A 15,700-nucleotide genomic window follows, 5' to 3' on the forward strand; every position below is an offset into this window, starting at 1 on the left:
AAAAGAATCAAAATGAATATTAAAAAAAATAATAAGAATTTTGTTGTTCAAATTTATTTAACTTTGAATTAATATGGAAGAAAATAGGAGAAAAAATGTCTATTTTATTTTGACCCCATTTTTCTATTGTATCTAATTTGTTCTCTTTTCACTTTTTTTTTAGAACAAAAGAATAGAGTAATCTTAGAATGCCCTTTCCTTTTTGACTTTTCTTTTAACTCATTTCATTTTGTAGTAGGTTCCATTCTTCGAATATCTACAACGAGAAGAAAAAGGTATCAGATCACTCCAAACTAGGGTTCTACAGTTTTTTTCTCTGCATATTTTATTTAAGAGGAAAGGTCTATCCTTATAATTAAGCCAAGAAAGAGCCTTTATTGTGTTTAATACAAGAACAATTAATCCAATTTTTTTTTTGTAGCAATGAAATATATTCCTCCCCCAAATAAGAAATGATTAATTACAAATATCTATGATTCATATTTACTATAAAGGACCAGAAATGCCTTGCTTATGTATCATTGGAAAGTGCATTAACATAAATACGGCAGTAAGAAGAGGTAATACAAAAGGAACTTATCATGAATCCACTAATTTCTGCCGCTTCCGCTATTGCTGCTGGGTTGGCCGTCGAGCTTGCTTCTATTGGACCTAGGGTTGGTCAAGGCAGTGCTGCAGGGCAAGCTGTAGAAGGGATTGCGCGACAACCAGAGGCAGAGGGAAAAATACGGGGTACTTTATTGCTTAGTCTGGCTTTTATGGAAGCTTTAACAATTTATGGATTGGTTGTAGCATTAGCGCTTTTATTTGCGAATCCTTTTGTTTAATCTTAAAAAAATAAATATATATATCCTTTTTCCGTGGACTTGCTTTGCTGTTCTTGCTTTGTCGAATTATATTAAGATTTCACTCTGATTTGTCTTCTTTCTTCTCTTTTTTAGCCCCTTTTTTAGTTTTAGAAAATTCATCGAAAGTGTTAAAAACAACTAAAAGATTTATGTAATTGACATAAGAAGTGGTATCGAATTCTACTAAGTATCATTCTTATAGGAAATCCTCCAATTGATTGATCAATTCAAATAATATATATATTAATATATACATATATAAATAGATATATATATTTATATATGTATTAATAGAATATTATTATTATTAAATAAATATTATTACCAGTGCACCTCCTAAAAAGAGGAACATCAGTGTCCTAGCTCTAGGGACATGAAAACTATACTTTTGAAGACCAAAATACTCCTGATAAGAAGTGTCAAAGGTAAGATAGTCATTTCATATTTTTTTTTGTCTTGTCTCTTATATCCAAACATAATACAAGACGCAATACACAACATTCTATCCTTACTTTCAAATACAATACGTAAACATAAATATTAATATTTTTATCCTTCATTATTTTAGTATCTCTGTTTTTATTGCCCAAAAATGATATTCAAATGCTACCTATAAGAGATGAAAATTAGAATCCAATTCAAGAACTAAAATAAATTAAATAAATAAATAAAGCATACTAAAAAAAAATGGAGAATTCAACTCTCTTTCCATGGAATCATACCTCATGTTCAAAATGAGTTTCCAAGAAGTTTCATGTGCTAATAATCAGTTTTGCCCGATTTCCATGAAAATGAACCCGATTGAAATGAGTCACCTAGATATTCATTTCCACCAAAAATAAACCAACAAAACTGGAACGTTTGTCTCATCTCCCTCCACAATGGAAATATCTTGGCAGTTTGGGAAGACTTTCAAACCTAAGCTCCACAATAGCTCGCAATTAAGCACCACTTCTTTCCATCTTAAAACCTTGCTCTTGCATCTTCTTACACTACAACCCCACACATATACTCAACAGATCCACCATCTAAAACAAAAATGTCACCAAGATTTCGAAAACTGTTAACTCAACCCAAGTTCTGGAGAAGTGTGGGATTTGTGTCGAGTGTTATTGGGATGCTGTGTTATGCGTGGGCCCTGGTTTTAGACCACTTTGGAGAAAAGTATCACATTTTGAAGATCTCTCTTTACGGCGTGGTGAGTTTCACAGTCATCTGTGTTATGCTATTTCCAAAGGTATTGCGGTTTACAAAGAGTTTCTTGTTGAAAGCTCTAGTGGGACTTTTGGCTTTGATGCTAACTTCTCTGTACAATTTTTTCAGTGATAAAGACTCAAATACAAAAATATGTGTGCTTAGCTTAATTTCTAATGCGTCATTTGCTTTAATGTTATTGAGCTTGTCAAAGCAAAATGACCTTGGGTTTGAACCGGAACTGCTTAATTTTTATCTTGGGTGTCTTACAATACAACTAATGAAGGTAAACTTGTGGTTCATTTTGGTTGGAGCAACTTATTGTTATTTTCTCAACGTTCTTCACTCGCATTCAGACTTCAAGCTAGAGATTGGAAGAGACAGTGGCCACGAAGAGCACGTGGCAATTGAAATTGACACTGCCATGGGAGAAGAAAGAGAAGCCAACACTGATCACATAGAACAACTCTATTTCTTTCTGGGAATTGATATTAAAAATGATGATGAGGACACAGTTTTGTACCCTCATGATCTAGAAATCAAACTTGTGGAGGCAATGGTTTCAGGGTTTGAGCAAGAGCACTGTTACCATGTTTTCTGTGGTTGGCGAAGACAATTCTTGGAGGAAAAGTTGTTACAGAACCTCATAAGCATCGAAGACGTTCACAAGATGCCACTGAAATATCTTAAAGACAAAATTGAACGATGGGTCCAAGCTTCCAAAGATGCTTTCAGGTCACTATTCCCGAATGAACGGGATCTCAGTAATCGTGTTTTCGGGTTCTCTCCTTTTGCAGATCGTTCTTTCATGGTGATTTGCAATGACCCCACAATTTATCTGCTGAATTTCGCCAATGCTGTGGCTAGTACAAGCCGATCACCAGAGCGTTTGTTCAGAATACTAGTAGTCTATGAGAATCTCAATGAACTTTTGCCTGATTTGGAGTCATTGTTCTCAGGTGATGATGAGTGGTGTGTGGTTCTTTTGAATGAGGCAAAAAGAATCTATAAAGGGTTGAGAGAAGCTATTAGAGGGGTTTTTATGGAGATGGAAAATCTAATTCGTCAGGACCCAGCAAAGGTAGTTGTTTTAGGTGGTGGGCTTCATCCAACAAACCGCTATGTTATGAACTACCTCTTTGGCGCTTGTCAATGTTGGAAGACCCTTGAGCTTGCTTTTGAGGATGAAGGGTCACCTTCTTCTTCATTGTCTATTCAGGTGGCTCAGATTTTGGACTTGTTGGAGAGAAACTTGAAAGCCAACTCCAAAATTTACAAGGACTCTTCCTTGTGCTCAATTTTCATGATGAACAATTGGAGGTACATAGTTCACAAGGTGGAAAAATGTGAACTAAGAAGAGTGTTCGGAGAAGACTGGATTCAAAACCACGTAGTGAAAATGGGTCAACACCTTGTGAACTACCAAAGAAATTCGTGGAATCAGGTACTTGGCATATTGAATGTAGAACCTGATGAATCTGCAGAATCGTGGAAAGAAAAGCTCAATATGTTGAAGTTGATATTAGAGGAGATAAGTCAAATGCAGGGAACGTGGGTTGTTATTGATGACCAGATAAGAGAAGTGATAAGAAGATGTTTGAAGAAAACTTTGTTGCCAGCGTTTGAAAATTTCATTGAAAGAGTCCAAAACGCTGGGGATTATCGAGGAGGTGTCGGCATGAATGAGGATTTTGGGGTCCATGATGTTGTGGCTCTTGTAGAAAAGCTGTTCCAGGGAAAAGACGAGCACCGAAAACCCAGGTGCGTGCTGAAATTTCAAGGTTTTTTTTCCCTAATCATAGCGTATAGTTCAAAGGTTAATTATAGGTACACGGTAGAAAATGTTAACATTAGGGTTCGAGATAAGTATTAGACAAAAAATTATTTATTATTTTAAAAATTAAATAAAGATTGTATTTTTAGTTAAATTTTAATTAAAGTTTACACTTTTTAAATACTTAAACACGGCATTAAAATATGATATTATCAAAACCTTTTATTTATTTTTACAGACATAACAGTAGTTGCAACTGGCATCTTTTCGTCTCAATTCAATTTGAGCGTTTTTCATGCGCTAACGTAAAATTTGATTCGTCTAGAATAAAAAAAAAGAGATAATTCATCAACTATTAACTTAAAATAATTATATTTATAATATATTTAAATTTAAATTAACGGTGCATATATTTATATTTTTTAATTTTCCGCTTAATTTGCGTTGAAAAATATTCATAGGATTGATTGAATCTGGGTATGTTGCAGAGTTATTCAGCCAACATGGACGGTGGTCATGCCCAATACACAAGATTTTCATGAATGGGTGAAGTACGCTCAGAAGACAATCCTTAGTTCTACTTACCCAAGGTAATTACTAGGTTTCTTCTTTTTCTTTTTCTTATTTTTCAATTGGTCTTTGTAGCCAAATTGTTTGGAGAAGATAAGAAAAGTCTGGAGAATTCAATAATGAGAAATGACTTACAATTTAGTATTCGACAGAAAATACTACAAGTGCATCTACAAGAATGATCAAGGTTGTCGAGCAAGAAAACACGTTCAACAAACACAAGACAATCCAAAGATGTACACGACTAGCTACTCTGGTTTTCATACATGCAATGTGCGTCCATAAATGCCCCATAATCTCGCGAAACATTTACTGTTTATTGCTTTATACAAACTCACTTGTGCTATATGTATGTATATATTTTGGGAAGAACTAGCAAGTTACAAAGTATTTTAATAAATCTTAAATTATAATTTGCTACCATTTCATTTAAAAAAAGATTTGTTAATTAATGGTAATATATAAATTTAAAATCACGATAAAAACAATTAGCAAGACTAGGGATGACACGGATGACACTTGCATATATTTAGTTGAATATTATAGTATTCGTTCTTTCGTATTTTGAAAAATTAATTATATCCAAACTCATCTACATGAATAGCAACTTTAATGTTGATTTTTGTTTACATGCCCAACTCCATTACATGCACTCAAGTTAAATAAAAATATTATTTGATATTTTAATTATAAATTATACCAAACAGAGTCTTTAATTAAATAAAATCAAATGTCAAACACGTACAATAAAGTAATTAAATCTATAATATAACGATACACTATTGTATAGCGACTCTTTTAGACAGTTGCAGTTTGTGAGATCAAAATCCTTTGTTCCTTTTCCTATTGAATTTTTTATACTTCAATTAAAATTTCACCTCAACATATTGAGGTGAGAAACATGAGAATATCTTTTGTTAGGTCACATTTTTTTATCTACCCATGTATGTAGAATGGTTCTAAGGTGTCGTAACCTTGTGCACAGATTGACACACCCTCATTGAATTTTTAGCCACTATTGAGTACCACCATCAAATTTCTCCTACTAAATTTTCATTTATTTCCATTGTCTTTGTTGAGTATCAATCTTTGCTTTTTTAAATTGATGGTGGTACTAACCTAATGCACAGATTGACATTCCCTCTTGCTTCTTAAATTGCTTTTCAATATTTTCTTCGCTACGAGCATTAATTTTTTCAACACGATCAATCATTGTTTCATTTTGCATGTTAATGCCATCAATATTCTAAATAATAACTGTAAGCATCTCATTAATTTTTTGAATTAAACTCGTTTCTTGACTAGTTAATTAAATCGCACAAGTGTCATTGATTTTAAAACTTTATGTAAAATCACTATAAAATACACACCTAACATTAACAATGTGATTATAAAACTTATTAGTAATATATGAGAATATTAAATATACTAAAAACACTTAAAGAATAATATATAACTTTTTTCTTATAAAAAATACATGCTACATAAACGACTTCTTGAACGAAAATAATTTATTTGACACCGATTAAATGATTATAGAGTGTATATATGATAAATAATATGATAAAAGAGATAAGAAAAAAATTATGAAAAATGAAAGAGAAAGTAAGTGTAAAAATATAATAATTACTTCTTAAATTAATCAACGAAAATACTCACACATTTCCTTTATTTTTTTCAAATGTGTCGAGTGAAAGAAGAAAAAATAAAAATATAAAAAATATTAGTAAGTTTGGTATCTTTTGTCTCTGATGAGATCATCAAAGAGAGGGTCAAACACGAGCAAACTGAAAAGGAAATATTGTCTTGGCCTAATCAAATTTCCATCAATCCATATTCTGGTTAGTTAGAGTAACCTTACTAGATGTGATCTATTTCACATTGAAATTAATAACTTTTTATAATTATTTATATAATTAAAAGAAGTCATATGCTGCGAGATTGGACTGATTACGACTTGAATAAAATGACGGCAACTGTATTCATAATTTTTATATTACAGAAAAATTAAATATTGTTATCACGATAATTACAATTTAGTTATTAATTTTTTTATTATTATTATTTGAATAAGAAGGAGAAGGAGAAGGAGAAGTTTAAAAATATAAACTAATACTTAAGGAAAATAAAATAAAACTTTAACAAAGAAAATTAAAAAATATTTTAGAAGTATAAAGAACTTATATTTTAAAAAGTTGGAAAATATATGTATGTTTGTCTACAAAAAAAGGTTATTTAAAAATATAAACTAATACCTAAGGAAAATAAAATAAAACTTTAACAAAAAAATTAAAAAATATTTTAAAAGTATAAAAAACTTATATTTAAAAATAGATTAAATATTATAATTTTAAAAAAGTTGAAAAATATATGTATGTTTGTCTACAAAAAGGTTAAAGTTACATGTCTGAGAAAAATAATAATATAATAAAATTTATCTAATTTTAGAGGATAAAGATTCTATTTTACATAATAATGTTAAATTTAAGTGATGAAAAATTATTAATTTTTTCCTTCTATATTTTGCCTTTAAAAGTGAAAAAAATTTTACGAATAAATTTATTAATACACCTTCTCCTATTATTTTTAATGCACATAAATTCTAATATTTTTTATTTTTAATTCATTAACCAATGCCTTAGCATGACCCAAAAAATAAAAAGGGTATTGTTAATCAGCTCTTAATCAAAATTAAAAAAAAATAAAGGTTGAAAATTATCATTGACAATCATTGGACATGGTACATTAATAATATTTTTTTAACAATTTTTTTTTCACTTTCAATTTCTTAACCAATATTTTGCACCGATTATCATAAGCTAAAATGAAATTTTAACACAAAAATCATTAAAATAATTATTTTGAAAGTTTAAATAACTAATAATAAAAGATTATCTAATCATAAAGAGTGAAGATTCTACTTCATTATATAATTTTAGAGTTTTAAAATTATTTTGTTCTTTTATGCTTGTCCTTTAAAAATATGATGATACCAAGATATTTAATTAATGCTTTCATTTTATGGAAGATAATATAATGAAAGAAACAAAATGAGCATTGTCATCATAAATTACTGATGAACCTTGTTGATGTGAAATTTTCTAAATGTTGGAAAGTTGAAATTTTATCTAAATCAAACCACATTTTTTTTCTTATAACTAATTCAGATATTTTACCTTAAAAATCTATTTAAACCAAATTATGAACATTTCTATTAAATTATTAATTAGAAACCCATCACTTGTCTTTATAAATAATTAAGTACATATCAAGGGAATGTGTTCGTTTCTTTATCTATACTTGTTTCTTATTAACTTCTAAGGTTAGCCTCTGAGAATATGCCGGCTTTTGACCTCGCACAGTCTTAGGGTTTCTAGAATCTAAATGTACTGAACGATAACTCCATACTTACGACATTTAGGCGATTCTTTACGAGAAATTCAGCATATATTTGAATGCATTTCAAGTTGACGTAAAATCATGATTTCATTGAAACATAATTTTGTTAAAAAAATATTGATGTTTGGAAATTTTAATCAAAATTAATTTTGTTTTAAAACTCATATTTGAACTATTGTGTTGAGTTAAAACAAATTATCCTAATTTTACTATATATTTAATCAACAGAGATTTCTATGATTTCTGTTAACCGCTACTGACCCCTGTCCATTTATTTACACCTTACAGATTTTTCTTTACGGCGTTTTTTGAAATTAGTTTACTTTTAAATTAAAAGTTTTGTATAGTTTTTATGATTAAATAAATTAGTTTGATAATTGTTTCTCGCCATATAACAATTGTTTTGCGCGTGATAACTGATAAGCGACAGGTTAAAAATAGTTTCAGACAAACAATCTAAAAGTACCAAAATTTGCAAGTGGCTTCCTACTTTGGATTTTACTTTTTGATCCATTAATAAACGCTACGAATTGTTAGCAGCATTGCATAACTTCAACGAATTCAGAGTTAAGACAAAGCTGGACAACAAAGTGCTAGGTGTGGTCATCTTCGTCTCCAACTTTCAGAACATTTTCTAATGCAGTGACGTACTTAATTTAAGATTCTTAAATAGTAATATAAATGAACACTTGAGAATTTCTGCTACTGTTAAGTACTGGAAATCAGCATTGGCTTCTCCGTTCTCACTTCAGTGTCATATTAGGGAAAGAGTATAGGGAGAAGATAGCGGAGAGGGTTCAGGAAGACGGGTAATGCTACACTCCATAAAGCATACTTGAATCAATTCGTACAACCAACTTTTATCCCCATTTAGCTACAACAAAACAAAAGCAAAAGTTGAAAAAGAAAATATTGTTGGCTCAAATCAAATTCCATCAAGCCAAATTCCATAAAGCTTGTCCTTGGAATTACAAAATATCTTTCATCAACTAACATAAAAATGATCTTGAAAAATTCTAATACTTCCCCGCCAATGAAACAAAATTGCTGATCCTTGCAGGGAGGTGGACTTAACCAAGCAAATCTAAAAACTGAAAAAGAAAAAAGCGGACATATACATAAATGATAAAATATACAATATTTCTTGAGCCAGTAAACTCGTACTATTATAAGCACTGCACAAAGGAAGAGTTCGAAGCAAGGACCAATAAGAAGCACCACAATGTAACAACAAAAATGTTAATTTTGTAACTCAAACGGCTCTGAACTTGAAAATCCTTTTCAATCGTCAACGATAATGCTAAGCAGACATACAATTGTATTTATGGTACAAGACCACAAATCTTTTACAGCTTCATTGGTGATAATCAAAACTTTGTATTTTAATTACACTACAAATACATACAAACAACAACTAGCAGCTTTACCTTCACTTTCTGCTACCAGCTGATCCACTGCTTCCCTGGAACAAATCGTTGAGTCTTGCTTCAATGTCCTCTGTCTCATACTTGATATACTTATCAGCATGCTTTCCGAGTTCTGGAACACTCTGGAACCTCCCAATGAAGCTTCCATAAGCTGGCAACAAGATTTTCTCAAGGGAAATTCTTATTTCTTCCCTAAGTTGATCATCAAAGACAAACCATGAAGACTGAACCCTGCATATCTCCTCAAAGAGCGTGTTAAACAACTTGAGCTTCTCTTTCATTGACTTTGCTAATCCATTAGGTGGCAATGATCCATTGCTATCCAGCTTCAGAATCCCCAGCACTTTATTCCATGAGCTTCTTTGATAGTGCACATGGTATTGCCGAACTTTTAGAGCATGTTTACGGATCCAATCATCCCCCAAAAGGGTTCCCAATTCACTATCTTTGGTCTTCTGAACAATGTACCTCCCATTATTCGTCAAGAAAACGTAACACAAACCAGGGTCCTTGTAAATTTTGGACTTGGCTTCCAAATTACTCTCCAAAAGTTCCATAATCCAATCCATTTGCACTGATAGAGAAGAAGACGACGGCACTCTATCATCAAGTTTGGGATATTCCTTCAAAGGATGCCCGTAATCTTCAAAAACTTGCTCCAGTGTTTGCCGGGACCGGCAAGCGGCACGGAGGTAGTTCATCACGTAGCGAGTAATCGGATGAAGTCCGCCACCGGGAACCGCCATCTTCGCCGGATCCCGGCGAATTAAATTCTCCAGTTCCATGAAAATGCCCCTGATTGCTTCCCCCAATCTCTTCCAAATCGTAATCGCTTCATTCCTGAGAGAGACACTGTACTGATCAGAAAACAGAGACTCAAACTCCGGAATTAGGTCACGCAATGTTTCAAACACGTCGAGGATTCTAAACAACCGTTCCGGCAAACGGCTTCCAATTGCAACGGCATCGGCGAAATTCAGTAATTGAATCGTCGATCCTCTGCAAACCTCCATGAAAGAGAAGTCACCAGCGGAGGAGAATCCAAAGAAGATGCGGTCGCAGAGTCGGCGCTCGCTGGGGAAGAGTATCTTCAGAGCGACGTTGGAAGCTTTAATCCACCTTTCAATCTCGTCTTCAAGATCATGCCATGGCATCTTGTGAACTTCCTCGATGCTAAGCTTCTGTAAACCTAATCTCGAGATGCTTTCCTCCAAGAACTCCCTCCGACAACTGCTGTACACGTGCGAACACTCCTTCCCGAATCCTCCTGCTACCATGCGCTTCGCGATTTCGTGAAGGTCGTTGATCGTCCCCGACGGCAGCGCATCGATGACGATGTCGTAGTCGGTGACCGGTAGCGCCACTGGAATTTGTTCCTCTTCTCCTCCGTTCCGGGCTTCTTCATCGACTTCTTCGTCCTCTTCATCCGAGTCAAACGGAAAATTCTCCGTTGACTCGCCGGTCCGGTACGGACGAGTGAGATCGAAGGACTCGCCCCCGCGCTCCATGAGTGAGCGGAACTCGTCCTCGAGGCGGAACATGGCGTGCTGGAGCATGTCTTCGGCGCGTACGAGACACGCGGCGACGGCTTTATCGGAGGCGACGTGATTCCACTCGGCGACGGCAGCGACAAGGTCGTCGACGGCGTCGAGGAAGGCGGCGGAGTCGGCAGCGTCAGCCCAGATAGGACGGTCGGAGGAAACGTAGTGGGAGATTCGGCGATCGAGAGATTTGAGGGAGTGATCCAGTGCGGCGCAGGCCCTTGGATCCGCATCTACGACCTTGTCCGATAGGTTCTCCCTCGAGAACCTTCCATCGAAGTTGGAGAATATTTGGAGAATATCGTCAGACATGGTGTTGTTGTGGCCCAGCGTTTTCGCTATGTGCCGCGCCATAGCCAGTAATTTCTCTTCGCCGTTTTCGGACATGTTTGAGCGGAAGCTACTTCATTACTTGCACCGAAAAGAACAGGAAAATGGGGACCATGAAGAGGAGCAGGAGGATAGAATGACGGATATGCCCCTCGAGTTACGCGGTTTGTTAGAAAAGTGGAGGACAAAGATGGTCAAATGGTAACTACGCGGAGATAGAGAGCAAAGACCAGAGAAGAAGGTAAAGTCGAGAGTGAACGTGGACAGCGGTTTCCTTCTTTGATTGATTGATAGTCGTTGCAGGAACCTTTGCTTTTTCTATTGCTTTTATGTTTTTATTCGTTGATCTTCGATTAGAACTTTATATTTCCAACGTCGTTATTAAGTCTTTTTACCTTTGACTCCAATTTTATTGCAAAACTAGAAAAGAAAATTGACGGACAACCGAGGGTTTTTTTGACTTTACAGGGTTAAATCAAAAATATTTTATCCGTATGAGATTTTTTTACAAAAAATTATCTGTCTAGGGTGATTTGTGAGTGTCGTAAAAAATGTTGGCGACACATGATCAAGTATCGGCTGAAAGAATACCGACACAGGTGTCAGACCCGATTACTGAGAGTGGTTCAAAAGGAACCGCTCTCTAATATAGACATTTTAGAGTGGTTACTTTCAAACCGCTCTCATAAATCAATTTTAGATAGCGGTTAGAAAGTAACCGCTCTAAGAAGTGCATTTTAGAGAGCGGTTGTTATGGAACCGCTCTCTAAAATGGACTTTTGAGAGCAGTTCAATTCGAACCGCTCTCAAAAGTCATGTTAGAGAGTCTATTTTAAAATTATTTTTACAACACCAAACACCTAATTTCATAATTCTTCAATGAATTTTCCTTAATTACTTAATTCATAATCCTTTCGTGGGATAGGTGATGGAAGATTCGGTTGCTGGGACATTGTTTTCAGGCGAGAAGGTGATAGTTCAACATTTACCGCAGGAAGAAAACAAAAATAAATAAAAATGGCTGGACCATCAACCATTAACAGCGTTTTGTTCCTGTTGCTAAGATGAATACAAAGAAAGCCGTAAGAACAACGTTTACTAAGATGAAGAAACACAGCGAATACGAAGAAACACCACCACGAACACTCTTTTCTAATTGTCTGTCTCTAAAATATTTTAAAATAATATTTTACATGACTTTTGAGAGCGGTTCGAATCGAACCGCTCTCAAAAGTCTATTTTAGAGAACTGTTCCATAATAACCGCTCTCTAAAATCGAACCGCTCTCAAAAGTCTATTTTAGAGAACTGTTCCATAATAACCGCTCTCTAAAATGTACTTCTTAGAGCGGTTACTTTCTAACCGCTCTCTAAAATTGATTTATGAGAGCGGTTTGAAAGTAACCGCTCTAAGATGTCTATATTAGAGAGCGGTTTCTTTTGAACCGCTCTCAGTAGTTGGTTGTGACACCTGTGTCGGCATTCTTTCAGCTGATACTTGATCATGTGTCGCTAACATTTATTACGACACTCACAAATCACCCTAGACAAAGAATTTTTTGTCAAAGAACCCCATACAAATAAAATGTTTTTGATTTAACCTTATACAGGCAAAAAAATCCGACAACCGATAAAAATCGGTGTGAAAAATAATTTCCTTTTTTTCTTTTCTCAACTTGATTGTCTATCTCATTGACTCATTTTTATTTTTTGCTACTACTTATTTTCTTTCGCTTTATTGATATTTTGATTTTTGTTTGATATATTGTCGTTCTTTGTATGCTTTTTGTTTTTTGTGTTTGTAAAAACGCTATGACGTTAATATTTGTTGCTTTTATCTATGTTTTAAACTCCCGATCATTTTTTTCAGGGCTTTTATCACTCCTTTTCGGTGCAAAATACGGCAGGTTTTTTTTTTCTAAAGGAAAATTCAATAAATATGTATTATTTAACCACTAATATTAGAACAAGCATGGAAATCTGCGTAATAGAATTAAATACTTGAAATAAAGTATTACAAATAAAATTGTTCTTTTGATTTTATTAGTAAGAAATAATTATTAATATTTTTACTTTAAATATTAAAAATAAGATTATTTTAAATGTATTAATTATTAAAAAATATGTAATCACACAATAGAAATATTATATATTTTCTATACAAACAAACAATTATAATAATTAAATTGATATTTTTAATATATATTTACTATTCTAAATTTTACAAGAATGGTTTTTCAACTCTAGTTTCATAGTGTTACAGTTTTTATAAAATTATTGTGCGTTGTAATCAATTATAACTTTTTATTTTAATAAAAAAAAGAGTTAATATTATGATCTATTTAAAAATATTTAAATTATCTAATAATATGATCAATTGTTTATGACTTCAGGCACTTTACATTGGTGTATGCAGAAATTAGTGAGTCTAATTTCTAAACTTACAATAAAAGGTGCCTAAAGTTAATAAATAGCATGACTAAGTCCACTTTATTTGTCATCACAAAATACATTCAATGACTCTCTATGTTTGTCCCATTGAGAACTTATAATTTGGAGGGAGTGTGATTAAACATAAGAAAAACTTGTTTCTTCATTATTCTAATTTGACTTCTCATTGTAAGAATTTATACTTCACATAAGTTATTTTTAGTACAGTTCATAATGTCTATATCAAGTAAATAAATTATATTATTAAAATTCTAAATTCATATATAAAATCTAATATAAATAATTTGTTCTTACATCAGCCATTTAGTATGCTAATTTAAATTATATCAAGAATATTGATTTTTCTAAATCAAAGGTTAATATGTCTTTATTTTTTTTCATTTATTTTGTTTTTACTAGGAGTTCAATCCTTAATCAACTAGTTTTTTTTTTTTTATCAACCATCAACTACCTTAAATATTCTCATTGTTCTTGACAAACAAGTTTAACCTGCTTTTTAGACATCAAAAGATACAAAGTTCAACATGTTTTCCTTTCTCTCAATTTGAGGAAATATGTCATACACAATTGTATTTAAGTAACATATATATTGGCCTTAATATGTATTTCTCTATTTTTTTCAAACGCTAAAACATAACAAAATCTTAATGTTATTTTCATAAATAGCACACATATATACCCGCTCTTAGTATGAATTAATTATTAGAATAAAATTATAAAACAAGACATAGTTAAAATATAAAAAATAAAGTTAAAATTAATACATATCAAGAAGTTAAGGGCAACTTGAACTCTCGATATATAGTAGTGGTTTTAAAAGAAATACTTTAACGTTTAAATTAGTGGCAATTTGACTAAAATAATAATTTAAAATTATAAGATTGCATACTTTGTTGTTACGGGCATTTGAGACAATAATTATTTAAATATAAAAGTACGCCCAACACTATACAATATGCATGACACGTCTAATAAAATTGATAATGTGTTAAAAATGTTAGTGTTGGTAGATAATGAATATGCTTGTGTAATAGTTAGTGTTCAAAGTTATAACCGAATCTGAGATGAGTTTAAATGGTGTTTCACTCCTGATAATCAAATGACTTATGATAAAGGAAGATTTGTAGTCACATAAAGTAATGATCATGGTGAATTAGAATAAAGTAGTAGTGAAAAGATAGTTTGACTAGAGTCAAATATTTAACTCCATATCAAACATTAAAATAAATTTTAATATGAAAAACTAAAAGATTATGTTTCTATAACACTAATATTAAAGAATAAAAAATTAATATCATTAAATTGTAGATACTTCTTATCTATGGTGTATTTGCATAGTGATATCAAGAGATTGAAAATAATTTCAATGCTACTAATAATTTTGAATTTACATTTCAAAAAGAAAATGGTTTATCTTCGTGCCTTGAGGAATATTAAGAAAGATTATTGTTAGATAGTATTCAAAACTCAAAATAACTCGTAATTATATATTGATAATTATAACTCATAAACAACTGGTCATGATTGACGATGATTCAAGAAAAATTTGATTAAATTACTAATTAATATGGAAGTAGTTGTCTGAATCTTTAAAGTAAAAAGAATATAAAATATTTGTTTATTAACTTCTTAATACTGTCAGATCTTATCCTTTGTCAGTTGGCGTGTTCTCATGAAAATTTTTGGCTATTAAAGTGGTGTTTTCATTTTCATCAATGGTGGAAAGGACAAGATTGACATTTAGTTTTTTCTCGGATTCAGATAAATTTGCTGTTAGTTATTGTTGGAACGGGTTTCAGTTATTGGCTCCTGTTTTCTTCGTTCCTCATTGGAAAATGCGTACATTGAACTCCGAAGTCCAAGATGAAGTAGTTATTCCAGTGGATAATCCACCGCAAGCCAATACTAAGCACCATTTGAGGAGATGTGCAGCCATGCAATGCAGGGTTGAGTCTTTGTGGTTTGTCCTTGATGAGCAACTTAGGGAAGAAAATCTTGGTGCCAGCTTACGAGGTTTCAGACCGTTCTTGGTAACCATGCTCATGAGTACAGTATGTATGAAATGGACGACATTATGGCGAGGCTCTAAGATTTGGTTGGATTAGTAACAAATTAGAAGATGTATAAGAAATTCTCCACTTTAAACTTTTTTCAAGACGACTATTAA

At 32.5% G+C, this 15,700-nt stretch overlaps 2 protein-coding genes across 3 annotated transcripts; one reads left to right on the plus strand and one right to left on the minus strand.

Moving 5' to 3' along the window:
* Positions 1–1,790: 1,790 nt before the first annotated feature.
* Positions 1,791–4,805, plus strand: LOC113848528 (exocyst complex component EXO70B1-like). Its single transcript, XM_027478103.1, has 3 exons — positions 1,791–3,803; positions 4,305–4,406; positions 4,539–4,805. Exons 1-3 carry the CDS (start codon positions 1,888–1,890, stop codon positions 4,669–4,671), a joined length of 2,151 nt encoding a protein of 716 aa, XP_027333904.1. The 5' UTR covers positions 1,791–1,887; the 3' UTR covers positions 4,672–4,805.
* Positions 4,806–8,250: 3,445 nt separating this feature from the next.
* On the minus strand, positions 8,251–11,313 carry LOC113846383 (exocyst complex component EXO70B1-like). Of its 2 annotated transcripts, none has more exons than XM_027474564.1 (2): positions 9,213–11,313; positions 8,251–8,659 (listed from the first exon to the last, which is right to left on the minus strand). In XM_027474564.1, the coding sequence occupies exon 1, from the start codon at positions 11,138–11,140 to the stop codon at positions 9,215–9,217; it is 1,926 nt and encodes a 641-aa protein (XP_027330365.1). In that variant the 5' UTR covers positions 11,141–11,313; the 3' UTR covers positions 8,251–8,659; positions 9,213–9,214. The 2 variants fall into 2 exon arrangements, with proteins under 2 accessions (XP_027330365.1, XP_027330364.1); XM_027474563.1 differs by having other exon boundaries at positions 8,280–8,876.
* Between the last annotated feature and the right edge of the window lie 4,387 nt (positions 11,314–15,700).

The sequence above is a fragment of the Abrus precatorius genome, unplaced genomic scaffold, assembly GCF_003935025.1.
Source record: "Abrus precatorius isolate BTA unplaced genomic scaffold, Abrus_2018 Scaffold8, whole genome shotgun sequence".
NCBI lineage: Eukaryota > Viridiplantae > Streptophyta > Magnoliopsida > Fabales > Fabaceae > Abrus > Abrus precatorius.